General features: G+C 40.1%; 1 protein-coding gene across 1 annotated transcript in view; it reads left to right on the top strand.

Moving 5' to 3' along the window:
- The first annotated feature begins 5353 nt into the window (after positions 1-5353).
- Positions 5354-25567, top strand: part of nfkb2 (nuclear factor of kappa light polypeptide gene enhancer in B-cells 2 (p49/p100)) — a 31632-nt gene continuing 11418 nt past the window's right edge. Inside the window, 11 exon segments of the mRNA XM_040140170.1 lie at positions 5354-5470; positions 7626-7754; positions 14214-14253; positions 16343-16418; positions 18303-18343; positions 21423-21521; positions 21817-21968; positions 23133-23245; positions 23404-23562; positions 24090-24194; positions 24789-24877. Coding sequence (XP_039996104.1) covers positions 7738-7754; positions 14214-14253; positions 16343-16418; positions 18303-18343; positions 21423-21521; positions 21817-21968; positions 23133-23245; positions 23404-23562; positions 24090-24194; positions 24789-24877 — 891 coding nt within the window. The 5' untranslated portion in view covers positions 5354-5470; positions 7626-7737.

Here is a 25567-nt window from a genome sequence, read left to right as displayed (position 1 = left end):
TACATGAACGAGGCTGTAAACGAACCTGTGGACTCGGTTCTGGTCTGGATTATGTCCAATGCAACACGGCTCCACGTGGCGAGGAACAACCTCTGCTGAAGTAACGTTGATCCAAGTGAGGACCTGAATTAAGGCGAATGAGCTTTCCCTCTACACGGAAGAGTGTTATTGATTATATATCATGTCCTTAAAGCAGAAACACCAGGGTTGTAAGTTGATTACAAAAAAATTCAGTTCTTTCGACTATTTTGCTCTTTGATATTTAAAACGAAATTAAGTGCGATGTGCTTATTACTTCACTGTAAATCAGTGTATGTTTCCCTTCTGCCGTTAAAATGTGTTAACTGAACTGAGGTTTGAAAAACGTAACACTGAGTTAAAACGAGTCGAGAAAACTTGAGTCAACAACCGGCTCGGTTGTGCTGACAAACGTTACAGAAAGATGTGATTTCCCTTCACGTTTTCACGTTTAACATGAAGAGCTCGCAGCTGCAGATGCTGCCGACTTTTCACTTAGAAACAATGCATGCTGGGAATCTGTTCATACGCTCCTTTTGTCTCTTTAAAAAACTTCATGGAACGAGTTGAGTTCATTCTTTCAACTTCAAGTCAACAGAGCTCAGGTCACAGCAACTCATGTTTATAAGTTCCAAAGTCTAAAAAATTAAAAATGAAGAATTTGAAACTAATAAAACTTTATATTTACTTATGTATTAATGAAAGAATTTAAGAATTCCCGCACGACGTTTTACAGCGGATCAACTGCATCCTCATTACAAACACAGCACATGCTCCCAAACGTCACCGAGCAGTCTGTACAAATACACCAGCCCCCCATGTTTTCATCATTTATTTAAGGTTTTACGCTTTGGGTCTCTATACTGTACTGAATTTTCATAAAACACCGTACTTGAGCCTTTGAAACATTTTAAAAGTGCACCAAGCACATTCTGGTACGTTGGGATAGCTCGGTTTTAGAGCGCACGTGAAAGCCATCCTCGATGCCCTCCAGGACCGTGGCTCCCCGGGCCTCCGTGGTTGCTCTCTCGGGGTCGGTCACCAACGGCGGCACCTTTCGTCGCCTTCCCATCCAGGCCTCGCTGGAACTCTTTCATTACCTTGGGGAGCAGATTCAGAGACAGGTCAGAGTCTTAATAGACAGAGAAACACGTTGCATGAACTCCCACGAGACAAAATAATTGGCGGATAGCGTCACAAAATAGAACTCAAGTTAATTATCGTAGCTCAGGAAGTCTGTCCATTAAACGCCACATTGCGTCTGCAGTGCAGGATATGAAACGCTTCGTCTTTACAGCTTCGGAGAAAACTCTGATTCAACTGCTTAAAAATGAGTCGTGGATTCACAGCGCTCCATTATCAAACCTTCAGAATCCACGCTGTGGCTGAAATTAAAAACTCTTATCAGCTGCAACAGACTGCGTCCATGTTAGACGATGTCGCTTCTCCATGAAAAATGTCTCTTTGGACACAAGGAATAGTTTGAAAATGAGGTGTGTGTTCGTAAAATGTGGACTGTCCATGTTTGATTTCCCCAGACTTGTTCAGCGGAAGGGAACTCTGCACTTTCCAGATAAAGACCGAGACACATTAAGTTACCACAGTCTGAATTTCAGTGGTTTTTTCTAAGTGATAGTGAGCAAAGAAACTGGAATTTAAACTGGTTACAACTGTGAGTCGGAGTATTTACCGATATTATTGTGTCACCACAACTCATGAGACTAATGTTTAACTAAATCACCGAATTTGAATTTTTATGCCACAACAATGCATTTCATTAAAAAAAGGTCTCCTGAATGAGGTTTTTAGAGCCACTATTCATGTGGACTGGAAACTACGTCATGTCATAACCAGTCCACTAGATGGTGACGTGTTAAAAATAAAAACACAAAATCATCCACATCAGCTGTGACGGAAGCCCGGTGCACTGATCAGCACAATGGCTGCTCATCCTTACGTCGGCTACGTGCCCAACGTCACCACGAGGCAGGAACGGCTTCTATAAAGACATCTCCCTGTTGAGATAAAGAAATAGAACATCTTTAAGAAACCTGGGTTTCCACTGCGTCTGTGCAGCCTTTCCCCCCTAAGGCATAATGTTGCTGAGCCTTGGTAAAACAAGCTGAGAAGTCATCAACTCTGACTCTCAGTCTGCAGCCGAGCATAGAACTGCATAAAACTGCCTGCAGAGCAATAATAAAAAGGAGAGGAGAATATTAATGTTGGTGGAAGTCATCGCACAGGATGTTATTAAAATCCACCTCCAGGTACTTCATAAAACACGCAACAGAGAAACGCACAATATAAAACACATGAAGCAACGAAACGGGGAACGTCAGTATTCATATGGACAGAAGACGGGTCCTGGGACCAGCCCCTCATAACCGGCTATATATAATCTTATACATTAGACAAACATCTGCACATCAGTAACTTGTATTTTTGTAATGATGAAAATGTGCTGATTTCTTGTCACCGATTTGAAGTGTTTGTTTATGCAAAGAATCTGAAATTACAACGACTGAGTTTGACCCGGTTTCAAACCTTTCTCACCTGAGTCCTGAAAGAAAGATCAGAATCAGTCAGAACTCGAGGTGCTTGTGTTCTGATACAAAGGCATCTGGCTCTAGACTGGAACTGTGTATCCTGGTGAAAAACATGCAAACTGTTTTAGACATGCATCACTTCCTAGCAGGGTGTGTCTTACTGCTGTATATAAATGACTGTGCGTAGGGTGTTTGGATGTTGGTGTCAGGGCATACAGATGGCAAATAATTCATATGTAATGTGAATAGCAACGGGCCCAGGACAGATTCTTGTGGGACACTCGTCGCCAAACGGATGGCGGCTGACTGATGATGTTGCACTCAGACATACTGAAACTGATTTAGCAGATATGATTAATTCAAGGGCATTTAAAAGAAAACTGAAAGTAGAAAACGTAGACATGAGAATTCTGTGATGGGCAAATGAACTGGTACTCAGATGGCAGAGGATTTGCTCAGTTACCGGTTTCTCTGATCTTAAATGTACGACCCGAAGCTGACGCAGAGACACAAGGTCTGTCCCAGTGCTCCGGACTCCTAGAAACCGAATATTCTGTACAGAATACTTCTTGTGAGTCTGAATTATGAGGTCGACTTCCTGTCTCATAATATTAAATTACGTTAGTATATTTATTTCTGTCTGTCCCGACATTTCATCTGTTTGTTTCCCTTGTCTGGCAGGAACTGGCTTTGACACAAAACCAACATAATATGAAAAGTATAAAAATCCACCATTTCATGACATGATGGATTTGGAGGGAGCACAACCCGGTACTCACCTCTTAGCGTGGTTCGTTTTCCTAACGTACGGCACCAGCCACGTTTTTAATCCGTGACAAAAAAGTGCCTTCAGGACGCATCAGCACGTTGACCTCGAGTGGTTTAACGACTCACCTGGCTGCAGTGACGCACAGGTGTACGTGTCAGTTCTTAGGACACTTTGATTCACGTCTAAAATCTCAGCTTTTAGGCTGCGATCATGACACACTTTGCCAACATTTTAAATTTTAAATTACTATCTCACACTCACAACTTAGTATATTGTTTTTTGGATGTAATACCTCGTAACTTAATTGGTAAGTGAATATTTTGACGTTCAAAGTCAAAATAAGTCAAAATTACGACACACTAAGTCGCATAATTTCATAATATCTCATAATTGTAACTTACAATTTTGTGATATTAAGTAATGATTTTTTCCTTATTAAGTCAAAATTGTAAAACACTAATTGAAAGATTAATAGATAAAGATAGTAAAAATATTGACATGGTTGTCATAACGAGGCAAGACTGATCTTCCACACTACTCCAGCAAAGTAGCAGCTATTTTTTTAAAAGTTGATTTAAAGATATTTTTAAATGTAGCTGACAGTGAACAAACTCAAAAACTTAGTGCAGTTTTAACTAAGTTATTTCTATAATTCAATTATTAATTAAACATTGGCTGCATTGGAATATTTGATATAATTTTTAATTTATTTCATTCCTTGGTTTTACTTTTTTCGTATTTTTTTTTTCTAGTATCTTTTCCTGTGTTTATTTTATTTATTTGTTTTTAATTTTTAATTTATCGTGTATTATATGAGTTTGTCCGGTGGGCGGGGTTTCTTCCGCCTTTCACCAATCAACGGATCGCATTTGCCACGTGGCTCCGGAATTCCCCTTCAACTCCGGGGCTTTCCGCTCTGACTGGCAGGTTGCGGTCGCCATGACAACAGAGCTGAACTGCGCGAGGAGCATGGAGGACAGCGGATATATGACTTCCGCTTTGTCGAGGTAGCCGTCACAATAAAAGCTTCTAGTTACTTTCAGCACAGAACAATTATTAATGGTGAAATAAAAACCGCTTTATTGACTCTGCTGCAGAAAACAAAAGATTAATTATCTATGAAATAGACACCTGAAGCTTATTTTGTCTTATTTCTTCCAACATCTATTTCACTTATTTATCTATTGGCAAAACTGAAAAGTTTTTAATTTTCTTTTTTTATTCCTGGTTTTACGTTTCACCTCAACATTTCTTATGTTGAGTTGTTTTCATGTTACGTTTTTTCCTATTTTTTTTCTCCTTTTCCTTACGTAAGTAGATATTAATTTACTAAATCATTGGAACAATGGACATAGACTTGTGTGGAAAATAATAATTACAAAATATGAATATTAAAAACACCAAAGCCATAGTTCACTAATTCTAACAAAAAAATAAAAAAATAAAAAAATAATAAAAAGTGGGCCTTCAATGCAGATTATTTTATAAAACGAAAAAGAAAGAAAGAAAAGAAAGAAAAATATCTTTGTTATTTTATGATTATTCCTGACGGGCTTCCTTAATAGATACTTTTTGTTTAGATCTTCTTTAGGACTATCTGTATTGTTATTATTATCATTATTATTATTATTATTATTATTATTATTATTTAAAATACATATCAACCCTGATATTCAAGTTATTCTGCCGACAATTTTAAACGTAACTGGTAATGAACAGTCACAAAATTAGTGAAAATCTTTTTTAATTGAGTTATTTTATAATTTAAGTATAAACATTAGTTATACTTGGTATGAACAAAGTCTGCAGACATTGAATGATCATATTTGTGTTGTTTTATGTTTCATGTTTTTGTATTTCTTTGTGTTTTAAACTTTTGTGTTTAACATTTCAACTGGAGATACTTTAATCTAAAAAAAACAAAAAACCCACTAGAACAAGGTCCAAATAATAAAGTAAGAGAAGAAGTGGCGTCCACTCGTCTGCGTGTTTTACTTTGAAGGCCGCTGACAGGAAGGCGCGTCAGGTGTGTGGCAGCTGTTTTCTCTTGCAGGTCAGGTCGAGGTTTCGTGTTTTTCGGGGGACGCAGACGGTCGGACGTACGGGAGGGAGTCGGAGAGAGAGCCGCCGCGAACAGGTAGGACTCACCTTTAAACGTTTCGACTTTCTGCGTCAACTTCAAGCGCCAGTGAAGAGACACCGCCGCCGGTTAAAAGTCCTCGTTTTAACTTTTCGTCTCAACGTCCAACCGAAATGTGAATTAAAAAAAACCCCAAAACAAACGAAAAACCAACTAAACGCCGCTTCTTGTCTCACGGGAAACATGTCGTCGTTACCCGACGCTTTGTTGAGGTTTCCTGTTTTCTAAAAATTCACCGACCGAGACGATGGACGGTTGCGACCGCGACCGTGAACATCGGCCGTGGACTGGGTTCGTGTGTGAAGTGAGCCGAGGCGAAACATGGAGAAAACGGCGACTGCTGCTGCTGCTGCTGGATCCGATTGTGCAACTCCGGAGGAAACTGACCGAAGCAGGAAAACATCAGAGCGACTCCGAGTTTGTGCAATCGACAGTTTCTGTGGTTGTCTTCACCGACTGTTTTAATTTACCTTGGCCGGACTTATTCTTATTTTCCGCATATTTTCATCGTGTACATTGATTCTCACTCTTTTGACTTTTTTTTTTTTTCCTCTGTCTTAATTTCGGGTTAATTCCCTGAAGCCTGGTTTGGCTAATCCAGGTTTATGTGTTGATATCGGGCTAAATGATCCAGGTAACTCGGTTCATTAAAGACAGCCAGATGTTCGATTCGTTGGTCTTGGGTGAAGTGATTTTGGATGACGGTTTGCTTTTATTGTAAAAATACAACCTGATCAGGACTCGTATTGATTGCATACGAATCGGAAGGTTATTTTCTCAGTGAACCGATTAATCGGTTTGTCTGTAAAATGTCAAAAAGTAGTAAAAGGAGCCTGTGAACATTTCCCAGAGCCAAACATGATGTGTTCAGGTACCTTGTGTTAAAGAACAAAAATAAATATTCAGTTCACGATCAGATCTGACAAAGAAAAGCAGCAAATGTGTGGAATTTTAGCTTGAGTCGATGAGTTGATTAATCAAATGGTTGCCGATTAGTTTTGGATCGACTCGTCCTTGCAGCTGTTCTCTCGTGAAACAAATGAAAGGTTCTGAAACCTGAGATTAATTTCGTCGTCGGGGCCCACTCAACACATCAGGGTCATTATTTCCTCAGACACCCAGAAAAATGCCTGAAATTCACTGGTTCAAGCTTCTGAATATTTGCTGGTTTCCCACTTTTCTCTGACAGTGAACTCATCCTCTTTGTGTTTCCCACTGTTGCTCAGACAAAACAAGACGTCTGCATGTGTTCACTTGGGCTTCAGGGAATAATTAGGAACATTTCTCACTGTTTTCTGACATTTTATTGACTGAGCAATCAATCGGTTATTAACCAAACAAACTGTCAGACGCGTTGATAATGAAGAAAACCGTTGGTTTTCCTGTGATGGAAGAACAGGACCTCAGCGGGGCTTTTTCTGTCTGTTCGTTACTGACACACAGAAAAAAAATAGAGCAGTTTGACAAAGCGCGACTTTACGACAAACGCCCAAAATAAATATAAAGTGAAGCAGGTCAGGTCTAAAGACTAGATTCTGTCACAGAGTCCCTCTTCCAGACCAGGACCACAAGACTGAGGACTGAGGACCCGACAGAGCTCATATTCTACTTCTACTTCTTGTGCTTGATCAGATTATGTAGATCCACATGATCCAGCTAATTGTGGAGGAGCGGCACGTCTGGAGGTTTAGGCCAACGGACCTGTCGCTATATGACCACAGCTGCACATAAAGTTTATTCAAATCCAGCTGACTCAGTTTTCCCATAGATGATAAGATTTCTGCTGTTCAGTAGCGGTGTGTGTGATCAGGAAACGTCAGGGCCGGAGTCTTTGGAAGCTGGATTCTTTGGAGGTCAGCCCCCCCCCCTTCCAGTGTTTGTGCTAAGCTAGGCTAAAACATGTCTCTGTTCTGGACACGCAGACATGAAACTGACCTCCACCTGAAACGACCGACCCTGGAGGATACGGAGAAATGTTGGATTGTTGCTTTAACAGTTTGTTGTTTGTTCTGTCCGGATGGAAATCGAAGATCGTTCCCAGATAATCACCGAGGAGAAGGAGTGGAAATTCCCACCGATGTATTTAGATATGACTCCATCACACGCACAAACACACACAGTGGTGATTAACTCTTGATTTTGGCGTCTGCAGGAAAATCCCTGAAGGAGGAAGAACAGGTCAGGCTCCTGCTGCAGGGAGCAGCGGGAGACTTCATCACCCTCGTCTTTGTCACCTTCCTCTTCTTCGTCGTTTCTGCTGAGTCATGGCCGGAGCTCTGAGGTACGTTACATTTGTGTGATTAAAGGAGGAGAAAGCAGAGGAAACAAAGTGAGACAAGTCTGAGGGATTAGATTGTTTTTATCTGTTGACGTGTGGTTTGTTGTGACGTCAAGTGAACGTTTTTTTTAAGAGTGTCTAGAATACATCTACCGGCTCAAAAGCATTTCACCGAGTACGTTTTGAGGGCTAATACCTGTCAGCTCCAGCTGAGAGCTGGGAAGATGGAGGCATCACCGAAAGAGGGTCCGGTCAGGGTCTGGCCCGTCTGGCCTGGTTCTGTTTCACCGTGACGGTGGGAGCAAATCCCTGAAGCCAGGGTCCCAATTCTGGTGGAAAGACTGAAAGCAGAGGACATGGGTGCGGCGTCCGTGGCGCGTTGCATGTCCCCGCGTTACACACTCCCTGTCCCCCTCCCAAAATAAATTGTCAAGTTTAAAAAAAAAATAGAGACTGACTAACAGCCCTTGCGTCTTCTGCGGTGTGTTTTCACCGACGTCGGACTCAGCCGGTCCCGAGGAGATTCAACGCCGGGACCAGGCGCGAGAAGTCGGGGTGGCGCTGCGGCACCCCCACCTCCGGGCGGCCGAGGTGGATCCGCTTAACCGCCGTTGTACCGTCGCGTCGCACCCCGCTCTCCTGGTCCCCCAGTGTCACCCGCAGTGTCACCAGTCCAGTTCCAGGTGGCTTCCTATATCCCGCACAGCGTGCTGTAGGAATCTGTCTGCGGCCTGTTGATCTGTTGAGTCAGTCTGGATCAGATTCAGGAGGCGGCCTCTTCAGCACAGACAGAACCAGTTTCGAATCCAGCTTCTAACAAACAGCAGCTCTTAAAAAATGCGTTGCTGTCTCTGAGCTGTCGCTGTAGTTATCTTGATTTCTTCTTAGCTGTTTTCTCATCTTGTTTCGCTGACGACAATGATGATGATGTCAAGATGTGATTCACTATGTCACAAGGGCCTTATGAAGAAGGGATCATAAAGCAGCAGCCTCTGCAAACAACTCGTCAGTCGTCAGTCTGTCCTTGGGGTCTGTCCAACACAGCAAAACAAATCAGGTGCCCGTCCGAGAAGTCGTCTCTTGCTACGGAGCTGAGGGGGGCACATTAGTGGGTGTCCACATATTTTTGGCCATGTAGTGAAACCTGGAGAGCTGTTGGTTTGTTTCCAGCCCGTCCAACCGTCTGACAGCTGGTGTGTCTGACCCGTCAAAACTACCGAAATAAGACCAGAGTTGTGAAAATAAACCAGAGTTGTCCTCAGTCGAGTCACTGAAGACCTGTAAATCCTGTTTTTGCCGACTTTCAGCGGTTTATTTCCTCACCTGGCTGCAGGGACGCACAGGTGTGTAGTTAGGACTTGCTTCACACTGAAACATGCCGCAGCTGTTAAAACCGTATTTAAAAGCGCCGTTCTTAATCGAACCTATCCCAGTTTTTACCTGAACGCCTGAACATTTTCGGACGTGAAAAAAAATCGGTGCTCACGAGGAGGGGTCCATAGTGAATTTAATCCCATATGCAGCGGTGCACTGCTTTACGGTAAACATGACATCATGGGATCACCTGTTGTTTGCTGCCGAGGAGCCGTGTTGTCACGTCTCTCCGTTTAAATTGTGACAGGTGTTTAGCATCATTACTTTCCTGTCTGACTAAATGCAGCTCAGATTCAGTCCCAGACTGTGTTCAGGGTTCAGGTGTATCAGTCACTTCTCATCATCAGTCAATCTGCCAGGTAATTTTTTTGATTAATCGTTTGGTCTTTGAAATGTTGAATCAATTTTTGCTTTAAAAATGCCAAAAACTTTTTTTTTTCCAGATTAATTTTTGCCGATACGTCGGTAAAATCAGTTAATCGTCTAATCGTTTCGCAGCCCTAGAACTTTTACTTAAGTTACATTTTCAGTGCAGGGCTTTTACTTGTAACTGGGTATTTTTACATTGTGGAACTGCAATTTTTTCTTAGGTAAAAGATCCGAGTGCTTCCCCAGAGGTCAGGGGGCCCTAAAACCACACTTTCCGTCTGAACGTCTTTGGGTTTTTAATCTAATAGAGATTATAATCTTAATAGAAATTAATGTCTAAAGAGTCGGTTTGATTTCAATAAACTGTCACACATACACACAGCAAAGTCGTGATAAATGATGTTGAAATTGAACGAGTGTCTGAAACTAAACTTCTGGGAGTGACAGGAGATAATAAATTACGCCGGAGAGCGCTGGACATTACATCAAAGCAAAAATTCTTTTGCAATACTGGATAAAATGAAGGATTTTCTAAATTAAGCTTCATTATATATTTTTTATTCTGTTGCCTTGTAGTTCCATATTTAACTTACTGTGTGGAAATATAAGGAAATGCATACAAAACAAAATCACGAGAGCTGTGAACAGAACTAGTTACCATGAACCAGCAGACTCACCGTTCATTCAGTTAAAGACTCGTTAGAGACTTGGTCGACGTTGGAAAGTTAAAAATCAGTTATAGTCTCAAAGTATCCGAAGGTCGTTGACGATGAGAGAAAGTACAGAAAAATGATTTTAGAGGAATTAGCAGAAAGGAGTGAGGACAGATGTAAAAAATCATTGTACATCAGTTAAAGGGGAGAGTTAATGGAACAGCTGTGGTGAGGAATTGAAAACATGTAACACATTTAGTGGGTTTAAACAGTGTACTGTGTAATTTATGAACAAATATAAAACTGCATGATCATAAAGTCACAGTGGCTTTAGTATGACAGGATTCAGGATACTGTCAAACAGGATGCGTTCTGTAAAAAAAAAGACAGGCCTCAGCCTGTTTCAGACTGCAGAAGTCTTCATGTCGTGTTGTTTCAGTTTCAACTGTTTTCATTTTTCAAACTAGTGTCTCAGTATTAGGAAACAAAAATAACCTGGTAAGATGAGGATTTTTGCAACTGCAGCTGTCGGATAAATCGTGCCGTAAAAAGTACAAGATTTACCTCATTTACCTCATTTACCTAAACGCTGAATCAATTATCAAAATAGTTGCCAATTACTTTTCTCTGGATTGACTAATCGATTTCATGAGTAATCATTTCAGCTGTGATTTATACCCTCTCGGATTAGCCTCACTTTCACCAACTACAACAGTAAAATGCTGCTTACACATCGATGCGTCGGTAATAATAATCTATTAATCTATTATATAATCGTGTAACACTAGCAGGAACCATTTTTCTTTTAATTTTCATCAACACAGCGTCCTAGAAATTACATTCGTTTGCTACTAAACTTTTCCCAGTGTTGTTGTGGTGACAACAATATATGGAGCAACAGCTGTTTGGTTAAGGTACAGGAAAGATGGAGGTTTTGGTTCACTGTAAATAAACAGGCTGTGTCTGAAGTCAGTGTGAACTTTTTCTGTCTTAAACCAGACCAGGATCTTTCCAGAACCTGAACCAGTTTAATGATGCTGGACTCGCTACAGGTGGATGTTGTGCTGCGGGATCAGATAATTTAGTGGAAAACAAACACGTTGTCTTTGAACATTTGTCGCGGTGCGCTCAGTGTGAGCGTGTTTGCAAAATACCAAATACACACATTTCCTAAAACAGCATTTCCTCATCGCATTAATAAAACACGTAATCAGGTCGCAATTACGTTTGTTACAAAATGTGTTCGCTGTTGTAACCCTGATCTATATAAATGTCATTTCTAGGAGACGGGGCTGCTTCAAGTACATTTTGAAAACTACTTTTACTTGAGAAGCGTTTTCCAAGCAGAACCTTTACTTGTAACAGCATTTTGCATTGTCCCATTGCTAATTTTACTCGAGTAAAAGGTCTGAGTACGTCGTCCAGCACTGGACAGGCCCAGGGCCCCAGAACCATAGCTTCTGTTTAAAGGACTGTTTTTATCCTTTCTGGGTAGAAACTCTCCGAGCTCAGGCAGAATTAGAGATGTCCTAATGGCGTTTTTTTGTTCATCATCATCACCTGCTGATACAGAGTCTGATCTAAGATTTATTTCTGCATATTTTTGTTAATTTCTCCTGCACCTGCATCAGTAGATTGTGTCTCACTAAAACATGAAGTGACTCTGCCAAAAGCCTGTAAATAGAGGGAGTGAAAACGGAGCAAAAACGGAGTTAAACAGGTGTCTGTCAAAGGTACGTCTCTTCCTTTAACCTGTCCCAGGTGTTCTGGGTGAGTTTGGGGGGGCAAAAAGAAGAAAAGCAAAGTTAAAAGAAGTGTGGCGCACCTGTTTCAGAGAAACGGCACAATAAAATCACCTGAGTGGATTCCTGCAGAGGTCAGAAGTCAATCAGAAATACCCCAAACACAAACTTCCCCTCGGGTTTTCTCTTGTCTGCTCTTACTGGACCTGCTGTGGGTTTATGTTAAAGAAGGTCGTGTCTGCTGCCATATGATTGGCTGTCAGAGGGGCTGTCCCACAGCCGGGGGACATGGTTGAACTCTGGAGAACGAGACGATTAAGATTACATTTGAGTCAGATTCTGCTGTGAGGTGGGGGTTTTTTCTAATGTTAGAGCTGAGGAGTGACAGGAAGTCAAAGTGACGAACCAGAAACCACCAAAAAGACAGAAAGCTGAGTAGAGAGGAAGTAAAGAAGCTGGAGGTCTCAGTATGAAACATCAGGTCAGTTTGAGTCTGTGTTTGTCTGCTGGAGGGGAACAAATCACGGGTTTATCCTTGCAGTTTGTTCAGGGGCTGCATTTCAGTCCGTTCCCTGCTGAAGTTGTTATTTGGTTTATGTGTTTGCTTTTGGGGTTGTTTATTCGTTATGTGTGTTGAGCTTGAGTTTCATTTAACAATGTTTTATTTTTATTTAACTTGTCCAGTATTTTTTCAGTTAGACAGTTTGTCATTTTGTCTATAAAATGTCAGAGATAATCCCAGATGTCTGTTTACATTTTTCCTCAGATTATGGGAAACAACAAAAAACATCTTAACATGTGCAGACGACACACAGGTTTATTTAGTAGTATCACCAGGTGCCATATGAGCACTGAGTGGGTGCATTGAACAGCTCAGTTATTGGACGAGCCAAATCTTTCTCCAGTTATACAAAGATAAAGTTAAAATCTTTTTTTTTAAAAGTCAGAGCTCAAGCTAAAGTAGAAATCTGGGTGTTGTCATGGACGTAAATTTTACCAAGAATTAAAGGATTTACATTCTCAGCAGGACTCACAAAAACAGATTTTCACACCGTGCAGCTGGGGTCCGTATGAAACCATGGGATGTAGAACGTTCTGCCGTGAGCTAAGAATCTATGAAGTTTTTACCAGGCCCGTCGGTCTCTTTACCGGGGCACGTGAGAACCAGCGGCGTTCGTGGCCTGGGACTGGGCTCACTGGCCAATCACAACCAAGTTAGTTAATCCGCGTTAACATTCCAGACTAGTGCAAAAGTAGCACGCGGCATTCAGCACGTGAACTTTAGTGTCTTTTGGAGATAGTTTAAACGGTGGATAAAACTGAGAGTCTACGGCCGTGCTTGTGAGAGGCTGTACTTAGACAGGAGCTAGATGCTAATATGCTAACAATGACACCATGTTTTCCATCTTAGTGCAGCATGTTTGAATTTAACTGCATAGTTCTGCAAGTATTCAGTCATTAACCAAAGTACTGGACAAACTCCTGATGACCTGATGATGACAGTACTTGAGTAAATGTACTTAGTTACTTTCCACCACTAACGTTGATAAATAAAACATTTCTCCACCAGAGTTCATGTTGTCTGTCTCTCTGTCTCTTTTCCTCTCTCTCTCTCTTTCTCCCTCTTCGTCTGTCTCTCTCTCTCAGTCTCTCTCTCTCTCTCTCTCTCTCTCTCTCTCTGTCTCTCTCTCTCTCTCAGTCTCTCTCTCTCTCTCTCTCTCTCTCTCTGTCTCCGTCTCGCTCTCTCTCTGTCTCTGTCTCTCGCTCTCTCTCTGTCTCTCTGTCTCTCTCTGTCTCTCTCTCTCGCAAGAACCTATTTTCACCTGACTGTATTATTATTGCCAGCCGCAGCAGTGACATCATCATGTGTAGCCCTGCCCCCCCCCGCTGATCTGGAATTCTGGGGGTTTTCCTCAGCTCAGCCACTTCCAGGAAGTGACTGAAAACAGACTGAGTGGAGGGGGAGGGGAGGGGGGTAAAACGACACAGACACACAGTGAGAGAGCGTGAGAGACGCACAGAAGGAGGGAGGGTTAAAGGAAAAGATTGAAGAAGAAGAAAAGTCGGTTTGTCCGTCATGTGAAAGTGAAACTGCTGCAGGTTTTTGTTTATTTGTTGTTTTCTTGTTCCTTTGTTGGTCGTCATCAACTTGTTGGGACCTCGAGCAGTGACAGACGGGTTAAAGTGACTCAGGTTAGAAAGTGTACCACGTTTCCTGCACACACACCCTTGTGTGTGTGTGTGTGTGTGTGTGTGTGTCTGTCCAACTCTTTACATCGGGTTTAAATCTTCTTGCTTTTTTTGTCTGTTTGTTTGTTCTGCAGGATGAGTGAAGCTCAGTTCATCAACGTCTACGAAAATGATGTGAGTCCTTTTCTGCTTTCACATTTATGCTGATAGTTTATATTTATCAGAGCTAAAACGAGTCTGAGGGGACGTATTATCATTAGCTCCTCAGTGCAGAATACTTTTACTTTATTATTTATATGATTATGCCAAGATTCCTTCGCAAAAGATGTTTCCAATAAGAATCAACAAAATTTTCTAAGACCAGGAATTGTTTTCTAAATGGACAGTAGATTCATTTTGAACAATGAAGGTGGCAGTTTTGTCGTACGTTTTACTAGTCATGGGTTATCGAACACAAATTTGTGTCGAGCCACTCAAAGACACGTTGGCTGTAATTTCCGAGGTTGGTGTGGAAGATGTAACGGCGTCTGGCAGCAGTGTCGTTGTTGCCATTATGAAGTATCAAAAAGGGTATTTTGTGCTGCGAAATGATGCGGCGAAATAATTTCGAATCTTATCTGTGAAGCTGTGAATGGCTCTGCAGAAGAAATTTAAATTAGTGAAAGTGTAGAAAAGATTTGTAGCTGTGAATGTCAGCACAAACAGTGATGTTACACAAAGACTCGGAGGGGAAATGAATGAGAAAAACGCTTGTGTTTGAAACTCGTGTAGATTACGAATACAAACGGTGGCCCTGACTTTGGCTGCAGAGGGAGGACCAAAATTCATTCAGGACGGATGTCGGCAGTTTACAGTGTAATGAAGTGATAAAGTAAAACTGGGTGTCACAGAATTTTATGATCACTTTGGCTCAGTTTTCACAGCAGAGTTTCACTTTTTAAAACCCCGAACACAAAAAGCTGTACTCCTAAATCTCACAGAGCTGACAAAAAGAAAACAGCTGCATCAAATGATTTAATGCCTCACATTAATTGATCAGTATGTTCAGTGAATTTTAATCACAGTTGTATTTTAATATAACACCATCATTATCAGAATATTCACTCAAACAGAAACCGTTTTTCATCAAAATGGAGTTGCAGTAGTTATTTCTTCCGGATGACACAAATAGCAATAAAAAAGAATTAATTTACGTAGAAATCGTATTTTATTGATGCAGAGCAAAAATTATTTGCATGTATAACTTCAGTGTCAAACACAGTGTGTTTCCTGCAGTTTCCTCCTTTGAACCTGAGCTCAGATAATCTTTTTTCTTTGTGTAACTTCACTGTTGATATAATTTTCCACACAGTTTTTGTTCAGACAGCCTGAACTGCAAACCTTTCCTGCATGTTCCAAAACTCAATTTCTCATTTGCTTTGAAAAGACAAAACGAATTCAGACAAACAAACCAACCAAAAAGAAGAAAGTTAACAACAATTGGACGACTAATATGAGCTGACACCAGTCTTGTACTCAGCCAGAGAGACTGGATTCCCTTCATTTAAATTCATGTTATTTCAGGAGTGCTCAATGTTATTGACCTTTATTTCAGCCCATACAATTTTATTTTAATTCCACAGAAGAATACAGTCATGTCTGTTAAAGTCTACTGCTAATTAAAGAGCAAGTTCATATATGACTAACATTGTGAAGTGGGTTGCAGCTACTACTCTTGTTCTCAGCTAAAAAATGTTAAAAATAGTCATAAATGCCCTCACGGCCCATAAGGACGCCTTCAAGGTGTTTATTTAATTTGACTTTCAGTCCAAAAAACCCCAAATAGATTCATGTTCCAACCATAAGAAAAGCAGCTCAACTTTATGTTGGAGACCCTGGAACCTGATCATATTCTGGATTTTATTTTTTTGTTTTTTTACTCAAGAAATGATTCATATAATCTTGTAACTGATCAATCCCCTAATCATTTTGATACCTAACACCAGAGATGTATCATTGTTTGGGACACCCGATGATTAGTAACTCTTTCACCGTAAGAAAACCGTGTAGCCCCCAATATCACAAAAGGTTTCTTTTCTTTAAAAGTCATGGTTGATGACTTTGGGGGTGCTGCAGAAAACGATAAAGGTAGAAAGATATCGGTTGATGGATTGATGTATTGATGCCTCGATTGATTGACGTAAAGATCTTATGGTGCTTTCACAAACTGACAGATGTTTTGTTCCAGCTCAAAATGTTGACAGTATCTTTTCCTCTGCTTCAGCTGCAGCTGAATTTGATTCCATACGACTACATTCCTCCAGTGGACATAAAGACTGAACCCTACATACCTGAGACAGGTATGAAGACAGATGTCATTACAGTGACATCATCAGTACTCTGGTGTTGGGTAGTGCACCATGACACAGGCTGACCTAGAAATTTCATGCTCCCTGAAATTCATTCATCAGCAATATTTCATACAAAAATCTTTATTTCTTTATTTCTTCATTGATTTTTACATTTTTGGAAAAACTTTATTTATTTTTTTTTAAATATTTGTTTTATTAGACCAAATACCAAATCAGTTCCATTTTGTTCCACAATGTTTGAGGCAGGGGACAGTTAACCATGAAGTTTCTGTTTTCTGATTAATTTGCTGTTTCTATTAAACTCTCAAATCATCACATTCAGCACAGTTTTCATTAAAAAAAACTGAGAAGTTAACTCAAAGGACATAAGAACCTGGTATTTCGGAAGCTCCAGCTCAATCCCGAGAATTTAGGAGGTTATGTAGGCTCGAAATTTCTAGAAAACTGTCAAGGGTATAGTTCTTGCAAGAACCTTGCTGTAAACATTTTACAACCTCTTGTTTGTACAATTTTCAGTGTTTTCTAGAACCTCTCATTTGACGTCGTCTTTTGCAGTTTTAGAGCATTAGAGCATTAGAGGTTAGGAACTTATCCAGGCCAACAATTTCTAGAAACTCATCAGGGGAGCAGTTTTTGTAAAGAACCTTTGAATCTTGGTGTAAAATTTTTAAACTCTCTCAGCGCTAGATCCTTGTGATAGTACCTAAAAACATCTGTAGAACATCATGTTAGTCGGGGGAACCTAAAGTTGCATTTTTTTTAATAGAAATTCTTGTTTATATATAGAACAAGCACTGACACATTTCAGAACCTCCTGCAAATAACTAAAACCAAGACCACTATTTGTACAACCTCCCCAGGAGATTAACACAAGTTCTTAGGAACCTTTTCCCATAATTATAGAAGCTTGTTTGTAACATTGAAACATTAGCTCTGTCACCAGATCAGAAGAACAGTTCCTTCAACTAACTCTGAAATGCTGGTGCAAAGAAGAACCTTGTTTGTACCTTAAAACAGGTTGGAGTCAAGCCTTTTTTTCAAACTAGAACCTTGTGTTACTACCTGATAAATCTTGAGAGCTTCCTGTTAGTATGTGTAACGTAAAAGTTGTTTTGTAGAACATCTTGTTTGCACCTGGAAACAAGCACAAAGACGCTTTAAAACCACCTGTGAGTAGCTGAAACCTAGACGTAAAATCTTTAAAGTCTGCAAACACTTATGAACCTATTCATACACTTTCTAGAATCTCTTTTAAACTTCTCAAAACCTTTGTCCAGTCCTAGAGTCCTTCTAGAAACTTAGCCTGGTAGCTCGAACTTTTGGTATGTTAGTTTATGGCCATTTTTTTTGCCTTTATTACTGAGAGAATGTACAGATATTACGGATGCAACAGAAGTCCCTGACTCGAACCACGGACACTGAAGTTCATGGTTAGAATCTTAACCCCTAAACCACAGGAGCAGCTGATACCTGGAAACTTGACGTAACTTTTCTACAACCTCTTATTCGTATCTGGAAACAAGGACTGAGAAATTTCAGACTAGAATTTTCTCAAAAACGGCAGTCCCTGTCAGTACTCGAGAACCCCAACCTGAACTTTCTAGTATGTTACAAGAAACCTCGGCTGTCCACAGACTATAAATATGCAGTACCTGGGAAGCAAGAGCTCTACTTTCTAGACCTTACTCACAGGGAAACCACTGCCTTCTACCTTTTTACTACATGTAGAAGGTCCTGTAGCTGGTGAAATAGTGAAAGTTGACGGTGAAATTCAGAAATGTATCAGTCATGTGACCGCCAGATAAAGAGCAAAAAAATTTTCAGGTCTGTTTCCTGTGCAGGTTATTAATTTAATCTGGGTTTCTGTTTCAGCTCATGGGCCTTATATTCAGATCATCGAAGAGCCAAAACAGGTGAGACTAATATTTTGCTTACAGTCTGTGTCTGTAATAATTGTACTAACTCACCATTTCACGTTCGTATTGTTGGCATTGGTTGTTTTTTTTGAAATTTTTTGTGTCTGAGGACCCCCTTGAAAACAAGAAGATACATTTCAAAGGGTTTATCCTATAATTAAATTTAACATAAAATAATATTAAGTTGGGCTTCAGCCCCCCTGCAACCCTCAAAAGGCTAAGCGGTATAGCTAATGGATGGATGGATGGATGGATAATACTTAGATGAAAAGTAAGGATACTTTTCTGGGAAATGACTGAAGTCAAAGTATCTGGTTCGTTGATAACGGTGTCCCACAAGGATCAATATTAGGGCCCCCGCTATTTACTCTGTACATAAATTATATTTATTCTCCAACTGAGCACTGTAATGTCCAGTTTCATGATGACGATACAATCTACACATATCTACATATCTACTGACACAAAGGTCCTGTGGATGGACCTGCTTTGCTTTCAAACCACAAACAAGCTGCACCAAACTCCGCTTGCAACTGAACAGAGAACGTTCTTTTTGAGGCAGTCTTGGTCTGGCATTAGAGCTTTCAAACCAGCCTAAACAAACCAAACCAAACAGGCAAATTTACCAGATGTATAGGTGTAAGCACCCTCTAAATATCTGTAATGTTGATCAAGGCGTCCCACAAGGATCAGTATTAAGTCCACGTCAAAACACCAAAAACATAAAGTTCAAATTGGATTCTTAAACTAGCAGATAAGGTTTGTTTGTCCTTTAAAAATCACTGTCTGTACTGAATTATGTAGACATCTTGTATCCTATGCTGCTGCCACAACCTTTAAACCACTGCACCCCTGTTTACTGCAGTGAATAAATAAAGCTCAAAGAAAAACAAAACTTTTGTTAGATATCAAAAGTAGAAGTAGTAGTTTATATAAAAAGATATAAAGAGATTAGACCTTTTTTCAGAAAATTATTTCCTTTTTAAGGCAGGGTCATTTGATCAGTTTTCAAATGAAACAGAAGAAAAGACTTGAGGGACTGGAGATGAGGTAAAACTTTATTGACATGTTTCAGCAGCACAGACAAAAGCTGAGTTGTAAGAAAACATGAGGAACAGTTTGAATGAAATAATTGGAAAAGAAAAAGAGATTAAATAAATTAAGGAGGTTACATTACAAAAGCTAATATAGAATAGATATATTATAATACCCAAGACTATATTAGTGAATCGTGTGAACAGTCATGCAAAAGAAGTTCAGTAGTGCAAACAAAAACAAAAAAACCCAATAAAATATATACAGTCCAAACCCCAAAATATTTAACTTACTATCATGTAAGTCCAAGAAAAGCAGCAAATTTTCACATGAGAAACTGCAGGAGTCAAATGTTTGTACAGTAATTTTCAGAGTAATTTTCTTTCAATCAACCAATAGTTGCAGCTCTAATATAATGTCATATATGTGTAGTATATGTACTATACACACACTATAAAGTAATAATTCAATACTATAAGGTGTATATAATAGAAATCAAAGGAAATACTAAGATGTAGTGTATGGTGTGATACAAAACACAAAAATGCTATATAAATATATAATGTAAAATATAGTATAATGTCATATTATATAATATAAAACAATACAGTAGGAATATGGTATTATTATAGTGATATAAATGGGTATAGTGCAGTATAAATATATGTTAATATATAAACAAATATGTGACATGTAATCTGGGCCAAGGTGCATGTGTACTGTTGTAAAGTGCATGATACAACATGTGAGATTAAGTCAAATACTGGACTTCTAGGATTTAGTGAAAGAAAGAAGAAGAAACGTAAGAACAAAAAGCCCGTTTACCTAAATACATGATCATGCAGAGCAAGAGGTGATTCCCCTTCTTCAGGTTGATCCACATGTTACCGCAACAGTCGATAGCTTTGATCCAGGGTTTTCCCAACAGTCATAAAACAACATGGGACTGAGCCGATGAGTACGAACAAGCTGCCTGCAGGAAGTCAGGGAGTTTCTGCTGCTAAAGGTCATGTGACTACCTTGAGTCCTCTGACTGTCTGTATGCAAATCAGTAAGTTCTGCTATGAAGAGAAAAGGAGAAGTGGGGTTATGCAATCAGTGGATGTGCAAACCTGACATAATTACTCAAATTCCAGTCTGCACCCTGGGGCTGTTTTCTTCTCATCTAACTCACAGGAGTAACAACAAAACGCAGAGTGAAAATGAAGGACATGAAGAGTAATCAGGAATTAACGAACGGATAATGTCGTAGCAGACAATGTTCCACTACAAGGAACGCAATTACAGACATGCAACGGATTAAAATGAGTGAAATTAAATACACAACATGGATGAACATAATCGGAAACTGCCAAAATATATCCTAAAAATTAGAAACAAGTCAGATAGTTTTGCCTTGACATCATTGAAAACGGTTATAAAAGTGTCTAAGACAGTAGATTGAGGACGTAAAGATCATTTTCATTATCAGTTAATCTGCAGATTTTTTCCCTCCCATTTACTATCTTTATATCTGTGTTAAAAAATGCCTTATTTCGCCTCAGTCGGAGGAAGACTGAGATGTAATCAAAGCCTTTTCAGTAAACTTCAGATTTGCTCTGTCAAACTTTTCAGTTGCCAGAGCAAAGAAAAAACTTTCACGCTCAACCTCAAGATATCTAACAGAGACCAGAAGCGATTCCCTTAAATCAGAGAAGCCAGAACCAGAGAATGGCTGGAACCTCTGACTGATCAATGATTTGAACAATTAAGTGATTAACAAAATTGTTCCAGACAAATTTTCTGTTGTTTGACTAATCGTTGCAGCTCTAAAGTAGATGCCGTAGGTTTCTGAATTTACACCCCCCACCTAGAAACAAAAAGAAGGTTCACGTTTCTATGAGCATAAACAGTAGACCCCAACAGTATTTGGGATATTAAATTGCATAAATATTTCATAAGTCTCAGCACTGAGAGACACACACAGACGTTGTTAACGGCCAACTGCACAGTAAAAGTGTGTGTTAAATGTGTGTTAAATGTGTGCCTTGTGTGTTACCAGAGGGGCTTTCGATTCCGTTATGAGTGCGAGGGTCCGTCCCACGGTGGACTACCAGGGGCCTCCAGCGAGAAGAACAGGAGAACCTACCCAACCGTGAAGGTGGATAACATGCACAACACTCTGACAACACTTAAACAACATGTCAGCAACCCCAGCTTCACACACAATAGCTGCAGACAGATTTTTGTTTTGAGTTATTAAATTCTGCTGCCCACAAAAGCTCAAAAATGAACTGCTGCAGCTTTATGGAAGTTGGTTTCTTATTAGTTATTGTTAATGTTATGACATAAATGATAGGTTAACAAAAACTCAACTTATCCAGTTTCACTGTGACTTGAGTAAGTTGGGTAAAAACAGATCAGATTTTAATGCTTCCTCTCTCTCCGTGTCTCAGATTAATAACTACGTGGGTCACGCCCGGGTGGAGGTCCAGCTGGTGACCCACACTGATCCTCCTCGTGTCCACGCTCACAGTCTGGTGGGACGTTACTGCACCGAGAAGGGCACCTGCACATTGGACGTCGGCCCCGACGACCTCACCGCCTCGTCAGTATCCCACCGCTTCCGTGCATCTTCACCTTAAACTGAAATATGAAAAAGCTGCAGCAGCAGAATCCCCGGGAGCTCCTGAATAATCACAACAAAAACACAAACAGTCATGAGGACTCGGGGAGGAGAGCTGGAAAGTTTTTGTGTTTTTAGTCCTCGTCACACATCCTGATGCACAGCGTAATCACTGTGGCAGAACAAAACTCCAAAGAGGAAGTCAGAACTTAGTTTTAAGGTTCAGGTTCCAAGTGCAGGAAACAGTTAGGAGACCTTTTATTGGCAGCTAAAGTCCTGAGCATCAGATAAGTGGAAAAATCAAATAATAACAAAGAAAAACAACAAACTAATAACTCATTAAATTAATTCATAACGACGATGGTGGAATAAAAAGGATTATTACCTAATACTAAAAAGCAACAAGGAATATGACACAAATACAAACCTCCAAGAAGTGACACATAACACTGACTGGTTTCTGAAGAAAAAAAATGGAACTCTAAAAAACAGAAGTAAACAAAGGAGCAATATTAGTGACTGAAGAATCAGCTGAACGTTGACAAATATGAAAATTAACTCCATCTTGAGATTGACTTCAGTTTCTTCAATTCTTTTACCGTCGTGTTTTACTACTTTTAATTTGTTTTTGTTGTTATTCATTTCTCTTTGGCGGAAAGACTTTATGTAATGTTTTAACAGTATTTACTTTCATCTGCTGTGAATCCCACTACCTCCATTCAAAGTTTAAAAAAATAAAAAATAAAAAATTTAAAAACAAGACACCTGTGGAAAATATTCCATTAAATTCATAGAAATTAGATTAACTCCATAAGTAAATATAAAAAATAAAAAAAATATATAAAATGAAACTATAGATAAGGTTATTTTTTATAAAAACTCTTTTAAACTCAAGTAGAAGTACTGTGTATATGAGTAAATAAAGTAAAACTTTACCCTGCTAAATGATGCTGCAGCTGAAACTATAAAAAAAAAAAAATAATACTGATAAAGCATCAGTTTCAGATTGTTCTGATGGTCAAGACAAAGAAATAAAAAATAAAAATAGATAATTATTAAAAACATCTGAACAGTTAAGATTAAATAAAGGAAAATGTAGAGATATTCAGTATAAAAGATGTTGGCTGGTGATGTCACTTCCTGCAGGTTCAGTAACCTGGGGATCCTCCATGTGACCAAGAAAGGTGTTGTCGAGATTTTGTGCAAGAGGCTGAAAGATGAGAGGAAGAGACAGAAAGGACCACACAGTACCCTGACAGGTAGAAACACCTGAACCCCCACACACCCCACCTCATTTAAAGCCTTTCCTTTTTTTGCCATTAACCCAGTAAAAGCCTCGTGGCGTTCATCGGTATCATCCGAGGTGTACAAGGAGGCTTCGGGTGTGTCTGACGTTTTGCTACCTGTCCTCCCGTAGACGTGGAGGAGAGCGCCTGTCTGAAGGAGGCCAAGGAGCTGGGGAAGGTGATGGACCTGAACATTGTCAGGTTAAAGTTCACCGCCTACCTGCACGACAGCAACGGAGGATTCACCAGAGCGCTGAAACCCGTCGTCTCCAACCCCATCTACGACAGCAGTGAGTCCACACGTCCAGGGGTTACGCTGGGATGTGTGTGTGTGTTGTTCGGTGAGGTGGGGGGGTTGGGGTTGGGGTCGACAGTTTTAAAGTTGTAGCTGATCAGTGTTTACTCCAATGCACTGCCGCTGCCAGAAATAGGTTTTTTTTCGTGTTGAATTCAAACTAAATATTTTTCGACTGCTTGTTGGTTAAAACGAGACATTTGAAGACGTCACCTTCCGCTTTAGGGACCTACAGCCATTTTTCACTATTTCTGTTTCTATTATACTATATATGCAGTACTTATGGTATTTGGACCAAACGATTATCAGTTAATTGAGAAGATATTCATCGGATTGTTCAGTAGTGAAATTAATCTTAAACCGCAGCACATATACAGTAGCAATAGAGAAGCACTAAGCAGGAGAGGATTCAAAGTGTGTAATGAGAGCTTTTGGTTTCAGCTCACCAACTACAAAGAGATCGCATTTAAAAACACAGAGCTGTGATGCCACTGTGGGATTTCATGTGTGTTTTACCTGCAGAGTCTCCAAACGCCTCCAACCTGAAAATCTCTCGGATGGATAAGACGAGTGGCTCAGTGCTCGGAGGAGACGAGATCTTCCTGCTCTGTGACAAAGTCCAGAAAGGTGAAAACCTTAGAACCTAAAACAACACTTGCTTTTTTATATCTCGGACATGTTTATCCCCTGACGTGATGCCGTGATTTGTCATGAACCTGGACATTTCACTCACTGAAGTTACTAAACACTAAGATTTGAAAATACAAACTCACGTGACAACAGGTTTTGTCTCAGAGAGTTATAAGGTGGGGAAAAAAAAAGGCGGGGGAAGGTCTCCTCCATCGAACACAATACAAACCAGGACTTCTGGTCTCCCGGTCGGAACTAGGAGGGTTAAAACTATTATTAGCTTTAATTTTACTCATTAAACAATATTAATAGTAGAGTGCAATAGTGTTTCTTAAGTATTTTGTATACATTTTATTTGATACCTACCTAATAATCTTTATTCTACTGTAGATCACTTGCGCTCTTTTTATTAAAGACGTTACAGACAATCATCAGGTACCCGATTTTACCAGATCCTGGTCTAAGCTGATGCCTTGGTTTCTGCACAGTCAAGAGTTTGCCGTCGCCGCCTAATTTTCATCCTGTGATTATTGTTTTATTGCGTCTGAAAGTGGAGAAACATCCCATCATGCTCTGTGCTGCACATTACAGATGACATTGAGATCCGCTTTTATGAGGACGACGAGGAGGGAAGCTGGGAGGCGTTCGGCGACTTCTCACCTACCGACGTTCACAAACAGGTACAGAGTGTGTGTGTGTGTGTGTGTTTTTTATTCATCCAGGCCAATACTTGTGTGGGAATGAGTCTGTCAGCGACATCAAGAAAAGGCTAAGTGTTTTGGAACCACAACAGGCAGAAAAACAGAAGCTCGTCTTTAATCGGAGCTCAGCGGGGGATTTCCTTCAGACTGTCTGCACGCAGGCACACAAACAAAGAACAGCCACAATCTTCCCATCACCACTGAGCACTGGAAGGTTTACTCTCTTGCTTATGGGCAACTCCGCTGCAGGGCTTCACACAAATAATACAGTCTACACACAAAACAGGTTTTATGTTTTACGCATGAAATATTTGCTTTACAGAAAAGTAACAAAAATGTCTACAGAGCTCCAGTGAGAGGGACAAACAAAGTACTTGAGTCAGACGTGTGTTTGTGGATCCTCTTGCATGTGACGAGGGCTTTAATCCCGTTGTTAAGTCAGAAATTACCCCACCCACCCACCCACTCACCAAGCTCTGTAAAATTCCGTCTGTATTGAAAAAACATCATGGAGTCCCACATTTTTTTTGATACATTCAACTTTTCACTTTTATTTTCCTACTTCATGGTCTAAACGTTGTTTCAGGGTACTTTTGGTGAGAAATTCACTGCTGGGAGTTTTATCATAGAAATCAATTTTCAATAAAATATTTCAGTCGTTTTTTCAAG

The sequence above is a fragment of the Xiphias gladius genome, chromosome 11 (assembly GCF_016859285.1).
Source record: "Xiphias gladius isolate SHS-SW01 ecotype Sanya breed wild chromosome 11, ASM1685928v1, whole genome shotgun sequence".
NCBI lineage: Eukaryota > Metazoa > Chordata > Actinopteri > Istiophoriformes > Xiphiidae > Xiphias > Xiphias gladius.
Note: the sequence above shows the minus strand (reverse complement) of the source record. Positions and strands in the feature narration are given on the sequence as shown.